At 31.0% G+C, this 21,060-nt stretch overlaps 1 protein-coding gene across 8 annotated transcripts; it reads left to right on the top strand.

Moving 5' to 3' along the window:
- Window positions 1-1,245: 1,245 nt before the first annotated feature.
- LOC107404599 (potassium channel GORK) lies at window positions 1,246-15,605 on the top strand. 8 transcript variants are annotated; one of them, XM_048476594.2, is made up of 9 exons: window positions 1,246-1,612; window positions 1,736-1,789; window positions 5,244-5,305; window positions 9,757-10,121; window positions 12,478-12,696; window positions 12,883-12,943; window positions 13,581-13,911; window positions 14,029-14,166; window positions 15,173-15,605. In XM_048476594.2, exons 4-9 carry the CDS (start codon window positions 9,769-9,771, stop codon window positions 15,181-15,183), a joined length of 1,113 nt encoding a protein of 370 aa, XP_048332551.2. In that variant the 5' UTR covers window positions 1,246-1,612; window positions 1,736-1,789; window positions 5,244-5,305; window positions 9,757-9,768; the 3' UTR covers window positions 15,184-15,605. The 8 variants fall into 8 exon arrangements, 3 of the variants coding, with proteins under 3 accessions (XP_048332551.2, XP_048332550.2, XP_060672901.1); XM_048476593.2 differs by having other exon boundaries at window positions 1,246-1,628; XM_060816918.1 differs by lacking the exons at window positions 1,246-1,612; window positions 1,736-1,789; window positions 5,244-5,305 and adding an exon at window positions 9,442-9,586.
- The last annotated feature ends 5,455 nt before the right edge of the window (window positions 15,606-21,060 follow it).

Genomic DNA, 21,060 nt, shown 5'->3' with positions numbered 1-21,060 from the left:
AATTTTGAGATAAATTTCCTGGAAAAAGAAAATATTGATCCAAAAGGTTGAGCCAAAAAATCTTGTTAATTAACTTCTGATTGTATGCATGTAACACCTCATCCAAAAGCACACCAGAATTTTGTACATTGACTGAGGTTGACCGAGTTGACCATTAAAATTCGTCGGAAATGTTACTGACACATTTAAATATCGTCGGTAAAAAAAACCTGACAATTACAAAGTGAATGCTCTGTAAAAAGTATAATCCCAAAAAAATATATTTTTGAATTATTATTATTATTATTATACTATGTATTTATATTATGGTACAGAGTGAGAAAAAAAAAAAAAACGATTTGCAAACAAAATTTTACATATCAACGGCATGACTTTGTTTTGGATTTTTAAAGTTTTAAACATATAAATTACTTTGTATCCTAATTTTCATTTAATTGTTATCTTCTATGTACCTGACTTTTTTTTTGTGATGGAATAAACTTTTTTCGGCAAATAAAATTTTGTTTGCCAATGAAATTTAACAATTTGTTGGTAAAGATTGTGGATATTTTGTTTCAAAAAATGTATTTTTTGGGAAAATTATCATATATTTAATCTTTTCATCAACATAGGATTTTTGTGATATATATGTGTAAATTTTTATGTTAAAAATAAACTAACTGCAGTACTTATTACTTAGTATGATATATAATTATATGCAACCATATATTTAGACATATATATATATATATATTATTGTTATTAGTATAGTACGATTAGTATAAATTAAATTGAAGAGCATACATATAAGTTAGTACTATTCTAAATACTTTATTTTTTTTTTATTGGTAATGGAATAAGCATTTGGTAAAAGTGTAGTTTTTGGGAAAAATTCCATATATTTTTTGTATTTTTGATTTGGGCTTTTTATGATATGTATATGTAAATTTTTTTATGTTTAAAAAATTAAATATTATACGTTGCTTTATGGTTAGTATTATAATTATATAAAACTATATACATAGTATTATTATTAATAGTAGTATTACTTCAGAATTCATAAAACAGAAATTAAATTGAACCACCATACATATAACTAAGTTATTTTTTTTATCTTAGCTTACGATTAAATTTGAAGTTTAATTACATTTTATGTTACATTTTAGTGGTGGAGAGCACATATACTTCTTACATTGTATGTATTTCATTGTTTTCAATATTTATTTATGAAATTTATATTTTATTTATTTGGCAATTGCTTTTATTCGTTTTGAATGTATTTTATATATAATGTATTGGCAATTGTTAGGAGCTGCTGCCGGGAAAATATATTTCCCTCGGTAAATATTTGGACTTGTTTGGCGACAATTTTAACAAATTCCTCGGCAATAGAAAAAATTTTCGCGCCCCCCCACCAACCAATCCCGCCTCACAGTCCCGCCTCCCGGCAGTCATAACATAGAAAAATAAATTAAAAAGCAGTAGTGAGGCTATCTAACCCATTATTTTTCTCTCCAGCTCCACTGCATCTCCTTCTCCTTTCCCTCTTTTTTTTTTTTTTTTTCTTCTGTCAAAATCATGTTCCACCGCAAACCCACTTTCTCCCTTCAAAACCTGGGTTGAATCAAATCAGGTGCTCATCTCGAAAGGTTGAAGCAAACCCATTTGCTTCTTCGAATTTCACTCTGAATTTCTCTTCGAATTTCTAAAATCCGATTTTCTTTTTTTTTCTTTTTTTTTTTCCTTTTTTTGGCAGGTTGCCGATCGATCTGCTAGTTGCCGTTCCGTTCTGGTTGTTGCCGTTCTGCAGGTTGGTTTTGTTCTCTTTTTATTTTTATTTTTTCTTTTTTTTTTTGGATATTGCTATGAGCCCCTTTTGTTTGGTGATGTATATAGCCCCTTCTGTCTAACCTGCATTTGGTCATTCCCACAAATTTATCCCAAAGGTCAATTTGATAATTTTTAAGGATTAGGATATTTAGAATAGACTGACCAGATTTGGTCATTTTTTTTCCCCAATGATTATTTGGATACTTTGAAAGCCATATACTTCAATTACGAGTGCTTATGAGATGAGGTCTTTGGGGATACTTGTTCATTTAGATGGTGGTGGGTAGCGATTGCAGAATTTGCTTGCAGGACTCATGGGCTACTGTCATTGACTTGATGCGTCTGCCTAATTGCACCCTTTTTCACCAAAAATGCATCCTCTCATGGTTGAAGGAATCCGATTCGTGTCCTTTGTGTAGAAATTTTTGTTTGGAAAATCTGGATGATCTCATGATTGATTTAACCATTTAAATATAATGTTAATAATTAATTCTGCAACGACTCTGGCTTTCATTCTTTGACAATTTTATTCTATATATTTTAATGAATAAGTTTCTTATTACTACATTACCTTGCCCTCCTAGTAGCATTGATATTGTAATTAATTCAAAACAGATTATCTTAATTAAATTTAAAGAAAATATAAAATTTTATAATATCAACTCTTAAGAACTAATAAGCTAGAATCCTAAAATATATATAATCTGATTCCCTAAGCATCTACATATTGGAATTCTCAGTATACTATTATTACTCTCTCATATGAATATCATTGTAAGGCTCAAACCCAGAGTTAGTTTTCTAAAAGTTGGTATTTTGGGTTTGAGAAGGGAACTGTGGACTCTGTTTTGAGGCTTTTTATGAAGTGAGAATTAGAGATGGACAAATAGAAAATGGAATGAATGTGGTTGGAGTTTTGTGATTGAATTGCCTTCTTTTTTATCACCCAACTACTAAGTTTTGAATAGCTGTTTCCTAAAGGCATAAATTTTGTCATTATTTTTAATATTTTGCTGCCTGTTTTAACGGTATTTGCTGCTGAGAGTTTTGAAGGGATCTTGAGAAGTTTGGTGGTTTTTTGGGCGATAAGACAGTTTTAGTTGTTTTTTATTTTGGGCCCCACATATTCCTTAGGCCGGCCCAGCTGCTGATAGACAATGTCATTGTAATAATAGGACATTTTCTTGTTAATTAAGAATAAATATTTGTTATTTTTTTAACTATCTGTGAATCTTAGATTAGGTTTGGTTTCGGTTGAAGGGATCTGGGAATCAGGGTGGAAATCTAAGGAAAATATATAAATTTTTAATTTTGGAAAATAAAAGGGACAGTTTAACAAATTAAATATGGCAATTGAGAAAAGGACTTAAATTATAGGCAATGGCAAAGAGGAGCTAAGTGTATCTATATGTATCTGCACGACTATGATACTATCTAGGTGATTCTATGACTGATGCCCTCCCCATTGCCTCTATCTGTTAAGCCATGCTTAAAAATAAAAATAAAAAAGAAAAATAAATAAATTTATTTAATCTTATGTAATCTGATTCCCTAGGCATCTACATATTGGAATTCTCAGTGTTACTAACATTCTTTGATTCAATATTGATCCACTTAAACGTGTTTTAGATGTCGATTAAGGTACAGGATCTTCAGTTACTTCTAGAATGTTGCTTTTGTTTGCTTTGGCTTTATTCTTGTCTTCCGTAACAATACTGTTTTTATGGTCTATATTTGTCTTCCGTAAAGATCAAGGGATTCACTTTTAGGTTGGAAATACATTATATCTGTCCTTATTCATTTTTGAAATTAAATCCCCTTAGCTATATTTATGATCTCACTCGTATTAACTTACAGAAATTATTTGTGTAAAGTAGAGGATCATTTTCGAACTTCCCTACTTTTGCACAATCAGAAAATAAAAAACAGTAACTGCAGATGCATGTGGCTCATTAACAATAGTCTGAAATATTGATTTTCAATTTATAATTTACAAATCTGCTATTCACCAAAAAATTTACAAATCTGGAACTTGATTCCTGATTATGATGGTTAGGACGAGGAAATCAAAATTGACATTACAAATTAGTAATACATTCCTTTTTTTTTTTTTTTTTGGGTAGATAAATTAATAACATATTCCTTACTTTTGTGTGCATAATAATTTTTATTTTTATTTTTTTTTTATTTTTTTCTGTTGAAGTTTGTTACGTTCCAATAGTTCTGATCTGGTCTAGTAATGGCAGATTCGTCAAACAAACACGTGAAAGTAACTGCTTGACAGTTGTCTTGACTTCATCCATAAAATAGTATGTTAAATGTGGGATGTAGTGGACGAAGATTATTAGAATGGGCATGCGGAGAGTTTGATTGGCCTCATGTATTATTGTTTACAAGCATTTTTCTTGTTTATAAGCATCAAAGTCTCAATAAACTCTTATTGTTTATAAGAGTTTCATTGGACTAGGATGGTTAGCATATTTGCTGACAATCAGAAAAGATGTTCTCATTAGGAGCACTGATACATAATAATGAATTACACGATGACTGCATCTGTAGCAGAGCATTCATGAACTGTTTTTCCAAAATATTGTATACGTTAATTTCCAAGAAGGTTAAGATTTCATCAAATGTACACAACTTTGCTGCTAGGAAGTCTATGACTGCCACTATATGTTTTGTATGATTTCTGCTGCCCATCCCAGATATCCATCTCTATTTCTGCTGTGAACATTTCCATTTTGTGAGCCTTGTACTTTGTGAAGATCTACAATGACCTTCATACCATATGTTCTGCGCAGAAATACCATCACTTTGGTTTGTTTTGTGTATAAAATGTGATGCATAATATATTGTGGAGAATAAAGTGGTATTGCCTTTTAGATAATTAACAAGAAGGCTAGCTGCTACTTACTGTGCCCATATGACAACATTTTCCAATACTTGCAAGGCCCCCAAAAAAGGGTCTTGATTGTCTCTTTGCTTCCCTCCCATCATGTCATCTATTTAATTAAAAAAGATAGATTTGTCATCATGATTCTCATTTTATCGTAAAATATATATTTCTACCTACATATAAGACGACCTATCCAGTTGGTGTGTATGGGAGTTGGATTAATGATTGGTCATTGTGTAATTTGTCTTATTCTACCTCTTTGTTTTGTCTCCCGCTGCTGGTACTATTTTCTCTCAGATATTGTTGTCTGCCATTTGTCACGGCTGTCATTGTGCATGCTACTGTCTATGCCTTTTTGAAAATCAGACTTGATTATGTAAGTTAGGTTTAAGCCTAAATTTAAAATACCCCCGTCTTGAATGATAATGTGTATATGTATGATATGATACATTTGATGCTTATGATGATGTGTATGTATGCATTGCTAGATGTGATTATTGTTCCTACTAACTCTTATGTCTCATTTAATTTTGTTTAGGCACCATCTCGAATTGTAGAAGCAAGTGCAAAAGCATTAAAATTGACGGATGCACTTTTGAGGTTAGAATCTCATTACTTAAACTTTTAAATATATATATGTATATGTACTTATAGAAACAACCTTTCATAGAGAGGAAATCAATGTTTTTTGAAAAGCCTTAAGGTGAATAGTTTGCTGTTAAATACATTAAATAGAAGATTCACTAAACAGAAAGTGTTGAATACATATTAATCTTTTTGTTGTTAGATAATGTTGGTTTTCAATAGGCAGTGTTATTTTAACCATGCCACATTTTTTATTGATGCCTAAATGGGATGGATCTATGATTATCTTTGCTGTATGAAATAGATGGATAAAAGTTGGATTGGTCTTTCAAATCGACTTTCTAGAGATTATGTTGATGGGGTAGCATCATTTATTGAAGTTGCTAAACAACATTTGGATGATGAGGGGAAGACACGTTGCCCGTGCCGTAATTGTCTTGATGCCTATTGGAAACCTTTTGAGGTTGTGCACAAACATATTTATAGGTATGGGTTTTCTAAATTATATGTAAATTGGGTGTTCCATGAAGAAGAATAAATGGCATCCACGAGCAACATTGGACCAAATAATTTGATTGTTGGAGAGCAAGAAACAGAAGATATTGATGAATGTTATAATGATGATATGTTGGATATATTGAATGATGTTTATCAATCTTATGATGATATGGAAAATGTCGAGCCAAATACTTTGAATGAGAAAATCGGAAATGATAACCATGGATTTGACAATCTTTTTGTTGAAGCTGGAAGAAAATTATATCCAGATTGTAAGCTATCGATATTAACTTTTGTGGTTAAGTTAATGCATCTCGAGATTCTCTACCATTGGAGTAATAAATCACTTGATATGTTACTTCAATTATTAGGTGATGCCTTTTGAGACGGTGCAAATATCCCCAAAGATACATCTTCTGTGAAGATGTTATGTGCACTTGGATTAAGGCATGAGAAGATTCATGCATGTAAAAATAATTGTGTTTTGTTTTGGAAAGAGATGGCTAATTTAGAAAGATGTCTAGAATGTGATGAGTCTCATTATAAAGTTGAAAACATTCCATATAAAGTACTTGGATATTTTCCGGTGAAGTCGAGATTGCAAAGATTATTTATGTGGAAACATACACCAAGGGATTTGCGGTGGCATAGTGAGAAGAAAGTTGATGATGGTGTTCTTCGACATCCAGCTGATGGTGAGGCTTGGAAAGAATTTAACAGAATGTATCCATCATTCGCGAATGATGCACCTAATGTGTACTTGGGTCTTGCATCATTCTCTATTAAATTTTTTTTTGTGTTTTCTTTCTTCTTTTGTTGATCGAACCCATTTTTAATAAATGATTCTGTTATGTTTTTCTAAGAAGTGAAAATTGATATTACACTATTCGTAATTTGGTTTTCTAGTTTCACCTTGATCGTCTTTCTTGCCTTTTTATATAGCTTCAGTTTTCTTTTTTTTTCTTAAAATTTTTTTTTAATCTTTGTTTCATCATGGAATTTGTCTCTCTCAGTTTCTTTTTTATTTGACTTTTTTTAAATTTTGACCAAACCCATTTTTGACAAATGGGTTTTGCTATGTTCTGTTTTTATTGAGTGATAAAGATTGGTATTTATACTATTGTTAATTTGGCCTTCCAGTTTCACTTTGATCATCTTTTTTGCCTTTTCATATAGCTTCTAATTGTTTTGTCTTTGTTTCAGCATAAAATTTTTCTCTCTCAATCTTTATGATGATTGCTTTTGCTGAAACTTTTAAATTCCTAGAAATGTTTATGATGATTGGTTCAATTCGACAGCTGATTTTTTTTTGTAGTATATTTTTATGATGTCTACTATTGAAAATGATGGTGATGATGATTCAACTCTATGGAGTGCTACCAATGAAAAGATTTATATAGATGTTATAGTAGATTTGATAAATAAGGATGACATGAAAGATAGTCAGTTCACTTCAAAGGAATGAACTAATATGTTTGAAGCTCTGAATAATAAGTCTAAAAGAAACTACAACATGAAGCAAATTAAGCAGAAATTCAATAGGCTTCAGACTAAGCATCGTGAGTTTAGTGAGCTGTTGCAACAAACTGGATTTAGTTGGGATGTTGAAACTAATACTGTGAATTCTACAGAGGAAATGTGGCAAAACTATACACGTATATATCTATTTTCATTTGAGAATATATAATGTATTATTATTATTATTATTATATGTTATGAATATATTATTTATTCTTTTAGGTGCATCCTAAAGCAACTTCATTTCGAAAGAAATGATGTGAGCATTACAAGCTATTAAGAATTATATTGAACAAGTCAACTGCTACTGGAGTGTTTCGTCATGCATCTATTAGTGATCCATCCAATACTGATGATGAGATGGAATTGGAGGCTGAGAGTGCATATGTTAGTACTAGTCGTGATGATCCTCTTTATATTCTCAATAAATTAACAATCAATTTGAAGAAATGCACTGCATCATCTAGCTCAGAAAGTAGAAGTAAAAAGCAAACCAGGTCGCAACAAATGAGTGATGCAATCCAAGCATGGACTGAGACAGAAGTTGCTAAAGCTAAAGCAAAAAGATATAAAAGTTCCTACAGTGTGGATGATAATAATATCGGTAATGCAAAATATTATTCCATTGCTACATGTGTGAGCATTCTTAAAGCAATAGATAGAGTTGACGATGCTACATATCTTAAAGCAATAGAAAAGTTGAAAGAGACAAAATGGTGAGAGATATTTATCCATATGTTTTCGCCTAGGAAGAAGGCACAGAAAATTTTCACATTAATCTCTAGAGAAAAAAAATGGGAGAAACCTAGAATTTATCAAAGCTAGGGATTTGCTCATTCACCAAAAAAAATAAAAATAAAAATAAAAAAATAAGCTAGGGATTATCTCTGTCTCCACGGCATAAACATAAAATGGAGGAATAATCATTGGCAGGCATAATTTGGAATTTTCTTTTTTCTTTTTTTCTTTTTGCTTAAAAGGCATGCTATAAAACCAAAACCCAATCAAGCTTACAAAAAGCAAACAAAAGGTGAGGTCGTTTAAGAACCACACTCCTGGCAAACCAGAGACAAAAAATAACACTAGGAAGAAGATTGATATCTAAAGGCCCTTATTGGAATTTTCATTTACGCACATATGAAAACATATATACAAATCCACATATCGATCATACTTTTTTACCTATCAGAAGCTGTACACTCTAAGCTTGAGAGTGTTTTCTCTTTTATCGAGAGTGAAATTTTACCCAGAAATGTTGGATGACAACTCGCTGATGGATATACACTGTGTCACGAAGCTTTGCGTGTTTTTCCATTTTTTTAAATAAAAATGACAATTCTAAAAATTAATACCGTATTGCCAAAATGTTGGACTCGTGCCACTTGGGCCACCAAATTCACTTGATGGTCTTTTCCACTGCATTTAATTAAACTTTTTTTTTCCCCCCTTTTTTAAGACAGATAAAGGTAGTTATTGGTTTGATTTTATTCTTCGTTACCTTGTGTAAGTATAGAAACAAAAGTAATTATTATTCTTTTTGCAATAAAAAAACTAAATGATTATTAGATACTAATTTCAAAAATAAAATATAAAAATAATTATTAAGATGATAAGATTAAAAAAAATTTAAAGATTTAGAAAAATAAAATAAAAAAGAATGTATCGTGTATGTTTTGTATTTTCTGTTTTCGAAATATTATTTTCGGAAATCAAAATAGAAAACTATTTTTTTTTTTATTTAATGAAAACAAAAAACGTGTGGCCATTGATATTTGAAAACAATTTTCAACACCAAAAAATAGAAAACATATTTAGTTAAATAATTTTCAATTTTTTTATTTTTTTTACATATAAGATTTTTTTTTTCATAAAAAAACCTTATATAATATATATATATATATATAGCTATAAAATATTTATATATATAATATTAATTCATTCACATATTAATGAATTTTATATATATATATATATAATATAAAATATATATTAAAATATAATACAACATTTTTAATACATATTAATATAATATAACATTTTTAACATTTTTTGGCCATTGATTATTCCTCCATTTTATGTTTCTGCCGTGGAGAGAGAGAGAATCCCTAGCTTCTTCTTTTTTTTTTTTTTTTTTTTTTTGGGTGAATGAGAGAATCTCTAGCTTGGGTACAAGCATTTGGATTGGGCAACAAGATATTGTTCATTGATAAATTATGGGTTTTTCCCATTTTTTTCTAGAGATTAAGGTGAAAATTTTCTATGCCTTGTTGATGAATGATGGTATGCATGAACCATGGACAGACGACCTTTACTTGATGATACTCTGTTTCTGCTTTTCTTCTCTGTGCCTAGTTACTGTTATTTACTTTTTCCTTGTTCTTGCATCTTTGTAAATGCATGAAACTTTACTTTGTTTTTTTAATTGTATGTTTAAACGATGATAATTGCAGGTGGTGTTGAAAATGGGGCTAGATGCTCGTCCTTTTATAGATGACCACGGAGAGGAAGCTGATTTGCCAGATTTGGAGTTATCGGGGGATGTTTCCGAGGATGCAAGGGATGCTGACTCGCCAGCGTTGGAGGTAGAGGGGCATGCTGATTCGCCAGTTCAGGCAGCTTTGGAGGCAGCAGAGGGGGATGCTGATTTGCAAGTTCAGGCAGCTTTGGAGGCAGCAGGGGAGATTCAACCTCTAGCCGGAGCACCACAACAACCGACACCCGAGGGGAATAGAGGTTCTAGCTCCACCAGACTTCCCAGCCCACGTAGGAGGGTGGAGAGCTCACCTAGAGAGCTCCCAAACCAATTCCTTACCAGGTACCACTTTCACCTTTGAAGACCTTTTCATAATTTACCATATCAATTAGACTTTCTACGTATTTTATTTGTAAACTAAGGTGTTTGTTTAAATTATTCTGCTCCAGATATGATGTGATTTGAGAATTTAGTGAAACTAATTCGAATATAACACCCAACTAACAAAATAATAATAAAAAAACAATGTGATATAATTGACAAATAAAATTATATTAGACTCACTATTCTTGTGGTATATATATATATATTGTTTTTTTTTTCTTTTTGTAATAGGTTAATTGATAATCTTTTTTTTGTAGTTAAATTTGAGAAAGTTAATAATTCAGAATTCCCTATCACACAAAATAACAAAACAACAAAAGAAATTTCAAAATAAGATCATTTTAACAAACTGTTAACATAAAACTCTTACATCTCCTATTAGTGGGCCTTTTGGACCCTTACATAGACCAAAAAGGTTAAAAGTCCAGAAAACCATATTTAATCAACTTTGCCAAAAACACGAGCTCTTTAAAGCCCATTGAATACATTTGAAAACTTTGAATGGGAAATTTAGCCCGACAGCCTCTGTTTTAGCAACTTTTTCTAAACTTGGGTTGGTTTTCTGGTTTGACTTTAACTTTTCCTAAACTTGGGTCCTAATTGGGCTGCTAAAGTTCTGGCCCTAATTGTTGACTTATTCGTAATTCAACAAATATAATGCAACGAGCAAATTATCCTAATTAGTAACAGAAGTTTTATCATGTGATATATAGTTCTATCCGAAGTCAACAAAGATACAATTAGATTTTAAACTTTAAAATCTTCAAAAGTATAAAATAAGTCTACGTTGGTATAGTTTTTTTTGGTAAATTTTTTTTACTTGAAAGTCAAAATTCTCTGTCTTTTTAAAACAATGAAATTGATCATGATCAGTAATATTAATTTTAGATCTGGAATTCCTTTTTGGAAAATAATAATAATAATAATAAATAAATAAAATAAAGGCACGTTTGGTATACAAACTAGATGTAGGAATTAAATGGCTATTTCTTAAGATTGACTATTATCATGTTTGTTATATTTTAAATTTCAAAAATATCTATTCTTAGAAATATTTATTCTCTCAATTGAAGCAAAATTATTGACTTCAAAAAGCACAAAATTGCTATTTCTTCATTTGAATGATAAATATTATTATTATATGTTAAATATATTCAAATCTAGATTGATTATCCTAAATTAAAAATACATATTTAATTAATTTTTATCAAATTTGATATTTTTAGAAAGATTTTTTTTTATCAAGATTAAACATTGAATTTTATTCAATGTGCTAACTAAACATAAAATAGAAATATCTATTTCTTTTTCCCTTTTTTAATTCCAATGAATAGGTATTTTTATTTTATTAGTAATAACCATTCTATATATAAATATAACCTAAGTATTTGGCTACAATTAACAGTTACCTGTTGAAAAAAAAAAAAAAAAGAACTTTTTCTAAGCTATTTAAAATTAGGCCAAATTTAAAGTTTCTCTTAAAAAAAAAATGCTCTATTATTTGCTGTGTAGGAAGCCTATTACCATTTGGTGAAACTTTATTACTTACCATAATTATCAAAAAAACTGTATTACTTACCAATTTTTCTTTGTGATTATAATCATATGCCCAATATATTCTAAGCAAACCCTACATAAAATTCAATTGCTAAAATTTTTTTGGCATCTCACTTTATTTTCTTTTACTTCCTAAACCTTTTTTTTTATTTTTTTTATTTTGTATAATTTAAAATATAAGCTAAATCTAGACAAAAATAAAATAATATAATTTATAAACAATAATTTTTACCGCATTAATTTTACCATTTATTAATTTTTATAGATGTAATAGATTATTTACTTAACATAACTTATATAAAAAAAATTATTGAATATACGATACAAAATAATATTGTACACATTTAAGTGAATTGTGTAAATAAACATGTTAATGGAAATGTGAATTGTGAAAACAGACATATTATATAAGCAATATGTATAAAATATTGCTTTCTAGTTGTAATATATTAATGTCAAATTGATGTGGCCTACATCTTATAAGTTTTGGGAGACAATGTGTAATCTTTTTTGTTTTAGGTTTATGTGAATGCTAGCCCAGGATTCGCTTTTGTCTTTTATAGTTTTAGTATTTTATTAAATTTATATAAATTTAATTTACTTTAATTTCTTTTTTTGGCCTTTAAACGATTAAAAAGCTAACAATAAAAGATTTTATACAAAATTGGTCAAAATGTCTGATATTTTCTTTTCTTTTACAACAGTTTAAACTTTTTTAAATATTTCATCAAAGCTAATATTTTAGACAAATATGCAGATGGTATCCACTGTGGGAATGGTTCACCATTTTTTGGGCCCTCCTTCTATCTTTCGGCACACCGTTCGAGCTGGGCTTTCTCTTCGTCGGCTCAACAACATGGTTGTTTATGTTGCTGGACAGTGTAACAACCCTACTGGGCATTGGGGATTTGGTGTTACAGATTTACTTTTGTCAGAAAGGAATCGACATCCCACAAAATAAATACCATAAGTACTGGTAAATTTTCACTTTATTATTTGGCTAATATTTAATTTTCGGTTGCATTGATACTATTCTTTTTTTTTTTTTTTTTTTTGGTGAGTAGCATTGATATTATTCTTGTACATTATAAATACTGTAATTCTATCTGTTCCATCGTTCCAAATCTTATTCATTATATATAAATACATATATTTTTCACAGGCAGCGGATTCTCACTGTCTTGGATGCTTTTGGTTGTCTGCCGTGGATTGTGATTTACGAGGTAATAATGTACTCAACTTTAGTAATGTGCATTTATCCATCTCGAGTACATCTCATAATTGTATCTTGGGAAATTACTAAATGCTCTTTCTATTTCACTCCATCTTAATTTACCCTTTAGACTTATTTTTAAGCGAGTTTCCCCTTAAAGTTTGGCATAATTCAATTTGCCATTCCTTAAAATTTTTTTGCTAGAACTTGACAAAGTTGTTTGATTTATATTCAAAACTTTTCTTAATCAAATTTGATAAAAATGGAAGGATGATACTGAAAATTACTTGTTTTGGTTTATTTATTTTTAACAATGTTATTCAAGAAAAGAAAAAAAAAAGTTTTGATTTAAGGATATTTTATTTCTATAAGCAAGAAATTTTATTATTCATTGGTTAATTCCATCAAAATCTACCAAAAATTTATAAACAAGAACAAGTTGTGCCAAAGTTTAGGGGGAAATTGCTTCAAAGAAAAAGAAAATGATTTAGAGGAAAAATTAAAACTTATGAATGTTCAATAAGATTTTGTAGTTTTCCCTTGTATTTTTACAGGTAGGTTTAAAGTACAGATTGATTTTCAATTTACTTATCTCTTTCTAATAATTTGAATACATATATATATATATATGTTTATATTTTGAATAGGTAGGGAAAGAGGAGTGGCCGAAGTATCTCAGCATATTGAGAGTCTTCCGCGCGCGCAAAGTCTACTTTTGCATTGAAGAGCGGAAGGATAAGCTGAAAGACCATTTCTGCTGGGGCATATTTTGTGGCGTTTTGCAGATTCTCTTTGTCATCCTATTTTGTTTGCATACGGAAGGCTGTATTCTCTATTTTATTGCCACCTTATCGTCTAGCTCTCAAAATACATGGATTGGAGTTGGAGCCCCTAGCCAGAACCTCAGCAGTTATCACCATTTTGGAAGGAACTATCTATCTTCATTATACTTTGCAACGGTAACCTTCTTTACCATAGGTAATTATCTGGCCTTCTATTTTGTTCGTTTCACCAATATATTTTCCATTTCTCTACAAATCTCTATTGCTTAACAATACTTTTTAAAAAAAAAATAAATAAATAAATTTGCCACAGGCTACGGAGATTTCCATGTAGTAAATGAGGGGGAGATGGCTTTCATTGTTATAGCTCACATTTTCAATTTTGTTGTGGTCGCTTATCTTACTGTAAGGATATCAAGCCTATGTCAAAGAAAGGAAACAGAGGAAGGAGGTAAGAAACAAAGCTAGATTTTTTAATAGATATATACATATATGAGAATATATATATATATATATATACAACGGAATTTCATAAATGATATGTGCACTATGATGTAACATTTCCATTTGCACTATACAACCCGTTGAGCACTGTTGCAAGTAAACATTTTTTGTGATAATGTTTAACTCAACTCATGGCTTTTTACTCTCTTCTTTTTGTTCCTATGCTGATCTATAAAATAAAAACACATATTGGAAGAGGGAAGAATGTCGGAGAAAGATGTATCTGAAAAAGGGAAATATTAAAATTTTAATGTTATTGTGATTTTATACTATTATTAAGATTAGTAGCAAATGGGGTAGGGGTCAAATATCTAGGAAGTAGATGTTATGGTGTATTTGAAAATTTGAAGGCAACCTTTGTTAAAGTTTAGGACACTGTTCAACGTTGTGGGTGTTTTTGACTTTTCTTATTTTTGCAGAGTTCTTCGGGTCGTAGGGAGATCAAAATAGCCGTTGGTGCACTAGAGCTCCCTCTGAAGTGACTTTCTTTGCTAGGATATAAACTTGAGATAGATACCTTAATTACTTAAGAAAGTGTTGCTGTATTGTCTTAAATGTGCAAGGAGCTTTTGAAACCGGAACCTTATTTTACAAATAAAGCTAATTTTGGTGAGAATCGGAAAATACATATAAAATTCTAACTTTAGACTTTTTTGGGTCATAATGAAATACTATTTTTTTTTACCTTTGATATGATTATAATATGATATGTTATTGAACTTCTCGTAAAATCTAGGTTTCTTGTATACATGTTGCTGGTTAGACACCCTGTAAAATGCCAAAGAATCTCTATCTAATTCAGTTGCTCTACTTTTCTGAGATTCACATCCTCTATCTTATTATTCATGCATAACCCTTTCCAGTTTTAAGTATTTTGTTCTGACCCAGTAAGCATTGTAACATCAATTTGGCAAGATATATGGCTTTGAGGACTCTTTTGCCATCATTTGCAGGTGAGTCCTGATGTTTATTTTCCAAAGGATTTGGGCTTGGACAACTTGGACAATTTGGAGATAGTAATGGATTTGGAAGAGGACTTCAAGCTGAAAATTTGCAACTTGGAAGCTGATAAGATTGACTTTACTCACCTCGCCATTTATTACATCTATAACCATTCAATGACTGGTTAAGTTCCTTATGCAGCAGCTTTCCAATTTAGATGAAAATGAACTGCCTAAGCCTTTTTTGCTTTTGTTTTCTATCCTTTGATGTTTGTAGAAATTTTATCATGTTGTTTGGTGAACCAAAATTTCAAATCTGTTTGGAAACAGAGCTGTCTTCTTAGAGTTAAACTCATATGTCTTTCAAGTAAAATTACAATGCCAACACTGCTTCTGGTTTGAACAGTCACAGCACTGTCCATGTTCAACTCAGTCGCTGCTCCATGTTCTAGCCCTCAAATTTCGTTTTCATTTTATACGTTTTCGTTTTGTGTTTTTATTTTTTTATTTTTTCGGTTTTCAGTGAAGGCAACCAGGATTATTCTTTTGTTGTTGCACTATTGGAACTAAGAAGGCAAAACTGCCATTTCCGTACTAGGAAAAGCTAAACGTCCAAAATAATGTAGAATATTTCACCATTGAATTATGCTGTTTGATTTTAATCTCTCTCCCTCTCCCTCAAACCAAATAAAAAAAGAGAATCGTGGGCATGAAATTTTTTTAATGGAATTGTTGGTAAGATTATCTCTATTAATTTTCTGTCTCAGTAAATCTTGAATCTGTAGCCTTTATATTAATTGTACAGCGTGAATTGGTAATATTCTCTACTTATAGAGATGTTTTGTAGAATTGGATTTTTTTTATTTCTGCAAATAGTAAGAATGTAGTAATAAACATATAAAATTCCCCAATCTTAATCTTTACTATTTATCCAAAAGAGCGTGTTAATCTATTTTCTTCCAAGATAATTGCAATAATGGGAGAGTGAGAATTGAAAGTGGCAATAGGGCATTAAATTTCACATCTACTAATGATGAACTTTCAAATCAGAACACAAAAGAATAGACAAAGAGAGGTGGGTGGGGGTCTGGTTTTGATTCCGGAATTCTCCAGATTAGCAATTCGGATCGTAATGAACTTGTCCTATGCAAAGCAGACTCAACCCTTCAATCAAATACACAAAAAATTTTAAGGGTTTCCAAACTGATAGAAAAACCCATTCAAACATTCCCAATGTAAATGCTGATTTGAGCTTGATTCTAGTACATAATATTATCATCCACACCTTTGAAGTTTATCTGTAAAGACTGCTAGAGCCATGTCATTAAAGATGTGATGTCAGCTCAACTTTCTGCCAGCTCACTAGCTGTTTGTTTTCTAACTTTCTAAGTTAGATTGTAATTAACTCTATTAAGAAAAAAGTTAGCCTTTAACTGGCTTGTGTATATATGAAATAGGTTTCTCTCTTTCTCTCTCTTTGTTAATTTTTAACCAAGTTTAACCGAAGTTGATCGAGATTGATTAAGTGGGTTTCACAATTGATTTTCTGCTATGAGAGAAATTTTGCTTTGATTAAGACATTATTGTGAAGTATACATCGTCCCGATTTCGTAGATTAGTAGCACGTCAAAATTGAAGCGGAAATTAAGAAATTATGATTAGAGCAAAATATAATCCAAACTAATTGAGCGAGCCCAAGGTTGACATTTTTTTGTATGGATTATGGTTTTTAACTTGTGTACCATTGTATAGTTCTCATAAATACAAGTCTGTAGGCTAGCGGCATGTTTAATTTGGACCTGTAGTTGAAACGTTAGGCTCCTGTAAACTTTTAATTATTTTTGTATGACTGATTTTAACAAGTATTTTTGAAAAACATATAATTAAAAAGCTTTAACTGACTTGTGCAATGTATCAGCACCGCAGCCACTCCCATGAGTGTATAGTGGCATCACGAGTGGCTTCAATTGGGCCACTTGGCGTGTGAGAAAGAGGCCAGAGAGAGGAGAGAGGAGAGAGAAGAGAGAGAGAGAGAGAGAGAGAGAGATCATGTAAGGATTTAAGGAAGGCGACGAGGAAGGACTCGCTATCATAAGGATCAAAAGGTCTAGAAGTCAATCGTAAAACCCTAACTGGCAACCAATTTGTGTTTTGGGGGTTTTTTGGGTTAATTTTTGGGAGTTCTTTGTGATAATTTTAAAGGTCAGCGATATGGTTTCTTTTATGGAGTTAGCTATGTGGGTGGACATTGGTCTTCAATTTGGGTTTCTAGCAAACAAGATTTGGCTTTCGGGTTTGGTTACATGTCTAAGCCATGTTTTTTGAGACATGGTTGCTTTGATCAGCGTCTTTTTGTTTTTTTTCGAAGATCAGCAAAATGTTTTTGTGAGATCCCACATCGGTTGGAAAGGAGAACGAAGCATGCCTTAAAAGAGGGTGTGGATACCTTTCCCTTGTGACACGTTTTGACAAAACCGTGCGGGCTGAGCCCAAAGTGGACAATATCGCATGCGGGTAGACTAGGCTATTACAGTTGGTATCAAAGCCAGTACCCGGATCGGTGTGCCAGCGAGGACACTGGGCCCCAAGAGGGGAGGATTGTGAGATCACACATCGGTTGGAATGGAGAACAAAGCATGCCTTACAAAATGGTGTGGATACCTTTCCTTTGCGACGCATTTTGACAAAACCGTGCGGGCTGGGCCCAAAGTGGACAATATCGCATGCGGGTGGACTGGGCTGTTACAGTTTTGGTTGCTGTGTTTTTGTAGTTCTTGCCTCTGGATATGTTTATTTTAACAAAAATAAAAGTATATAGTATAATACATTACAACACTAAATACAATATAGTATTAATATTATATAATTCATTCTAATATGATCCATTCCAACCTACTCCAATACAATATTGAGTAAAAAATGAGCCCTCACTAAAATATTCTTATCTTATGTTTTATTGTTTTAATTTATTCTGCTGTGTCTTGATTGTTAGCTAGCAATGCCACTCATGCATTAAATGTTTTATAGTTATCCACATTAGTAGTATTATGCTATTCATTCTGCTTGTATTGACTTAAATTCTGTAAGACCTGTTATTATGCTTTGATATACATTTATCATGGTTGTAGTATAATTGGACATAGAAAATGTTAAATTTGTATATGGTTGTGGATATGTTGACCACTGTTGATTGATGAAATGTAATTGGAGGTTGGGTTGTGGATATATTTTTGATGTGTGTTTTTTGTGGAAATTTTTGGGTTTTCCACACTTTAGAGGAGGTTCTACTAGACATTTTGCAAGGCTGTTCAATGGAACTGTCCTTAAATAGAATCACTCGGAATACTTATGGGATTTGTACAGTGGGTCATGTTATTATAATCAAAGGATATATATATATTATAAGATCAACCTAATATTAAAACTATCATGATTTCATTTTTTAGCCATAGGATTATTTCAAGAGCTAAGATTTTAAAACATATTTGTGGTTCACCAAGTCTCAGGATTCATTTTTCTTAAATAAGATTTTAATATATAAAAAAATTCATATATGATCATTGATTGAAATTTAAATCCTATCTATTGATGTGATCTAAAAATTAATATATATATATATATATATATATATATATATATATGCAGTTATTATACAACACAGACACCCATAAAGAGGAGGATTTTTAAAAAACCATCATTTTTAAGGTTTTAATCGTGTGGACAATTGTACCATAAAAAATTATATATCTATATATATATATATATATACATACACATACACACACTTGACATTAAATGCCAAATACTTAAAAAGTTTAAATCAAAAGCTCATAAGGGTAACTTATTATGGCAACATAAATAGATGGATAAGTAATTAGTTGAAGAGGTAAGCATATGATTAAAATAAAAGTGTTCCATATAAGAAATTTATTTAAAATTGTTGGTGAGTTGGAATGGGAAATAGAAAGGAAAAATGTGAAAATAGGAAGTCTTTGTATATTGTCAGTCGTCAAGACCTATCCATAAATATGTCATGCAAGCCTGGAAATTTATATAGGTGGAGAAAGATCAAGTGTGGGTCACCTTTCTCTAAAAAGCCCCTCTATTTACATTTTAGTAAGTGTAAAACTTATTAGCTGATTAAGACTAAAATTTTTTTTTTCCCATTCTTCTAGTTAACATTTCCTTTCATTAAAAATTTTCTCCCAGTTAAATGTTCGGAAAATTTATTTTTTCCTATTTTGCCTAATAAAAAAATTTTGTATTTAATTTTTTCCTCACCTTAATTTTTAAATTTTTTCAATATTTAACATCTAAAAATAATTTTTTTACAATTTAATATTCTTTTCTATTTTGATTTGACCGATTTCGCTATTTAAAATCCTAGTCAACTAAATTTTCTAGCACTTGACAAAATTTGAATTGAGGGACTTTATAAGGTGGTCCTGATTTTATTCCTATATAGCTTTGTACTGAATATGGATGGAGGTCACCAAATTTGAGTTCTGCTGCTTTATTCAAAATTAAATTTTTAAAGTTTTAGAAATTTTAGCTCTCCTTCATCGTAATATTCAATCAACTGTAATAAATTTCTTTAAAAGATTGAAGAAGACCGAAAATGAGGAGATTTCTGATACGGACTTATATTATTATTGTTATTATTATTTGTGTGTAGGAAAATATCTTTATATTTAATTATTAGTTATTAATATTATTATAGATCAGTTAGTGCCTATAATTGCATCATGTGGTGATGTTCTTCTATTTCGTGTAGTTTGGTGGAATAAATGTATAAGTCTATTAATTAACTTATGAATGAAAAAATTTATCTCCTAACACAATATCTCTATCACCTTATCTCTTTTTCTTTTTTTCTTTTTATATTTTTATTTGTATTTTTTTTATAGCTTTTCAGCAAAAAGGAACGTAACAATTTATTTAATTAATAGATTTAGGCAGATAGAATGGCTTTTTTCTTTAAAAAAAAAAAATCATAGTTTATGTCGTAAAAACAGATCGATAAAGCACTGGCATGGCAATGATGTGTCAAAATATAGTTGGACGTATATATATAAATAAAGTTATGACAGATATTGATAACAAATGGACCAATTCGAACTATGGGACTAAATTGTTCTAAATTAAAAATGTATGGAACTAAATTGACACAAGCCTGAAAGTTCATCTAATTAAACCAAGATTAAAAAGTACCACATATTACCTTAAATCTACACAGATACCAACTAAACGGCCAAGCCTATCATACAAGGTATCCCACCATTGCTCCAATGGGAGACGGTGGCATTGGCAACCGGTTTCGTTCCAATATATACCAAATTTTCCCATATTGAATTTTTTAATATGCAAAGCTAAGCATTAACATGGTAGTGAGTAATGCTATTATAGATATAATTGTTTTCGATTTAAAAAATTGCCTCCAAATTAGAGATTACTTGAGTATCAAAGGTAATTTTGACGAGGAAAAATGACATAAATTTGAGCGAGACCGAAGGCAATTCGGGAAAGTGATTATGTGTAACAGCCCAGACTACCCGTATGCGATATTGTCCTCTTTAAGCCTGGGGAATCCTCTTACAACCCAGCCCTCAAGGTTTTAAAATGTCTCGCAAGGAAAAGGCATCTACACCCACTTACAAAGAGTGTTTCGTTCCCCTTTCCAACCGATGTGGGACTTCACAATCCTCCCCCCTTGGGGCCCAACGTCCTCACTGGCACACCGATCCGGGTATTGGCTTTGATACTAACTGTAACAGCCCAGACCATCCACATGCGATATTGTCCTCTTTGGATCTTAAGAATAGTGGTTAGGGATCTCACCCCTTCACCTGCCAATCCCACTGGCCTGGGCCTCCTAGGCCCAACTTAGATATTGTCCACTT

Source organism: Ziziphus jujuba, chromosome 5 (assembly GCF_031755915.1).
Source record: "Ziziphus jujuba cultivar Dongzao chromosome 5, ASM3175591v1".
Classification (NCBI taxonomy): domain Eukaryota; kingdom Viridiplantae; phylum Streptophyta; class Magnoliopsida; order Rosales; family Rhamnaceae; genus Ziziphus; species Ziziphus jujuba.
This window is presented reverse-complemented; position numbering and strand designations above follow the sequence as displayed.

Excerpts from the sequence above, each read along its gene's own strand:
- LOC107404599 (XM_060816918.1), top strand. Across the intron at positions 10,122-12,477 it reads CCAAACCAATTCCTTACCAG|ATGGTATCCACTGTGGGAAT; the intron begins GTACCACTTTCA and ends ACAAATATGCAG. Across the intron at positions 12,944-13,580 it reads CGTGGATTGTGATTTACGAG|GTAGGGAAAGAGGAGTGGCC; the intron begins GTAATAATGTAC and ends TATTTTGAATAG.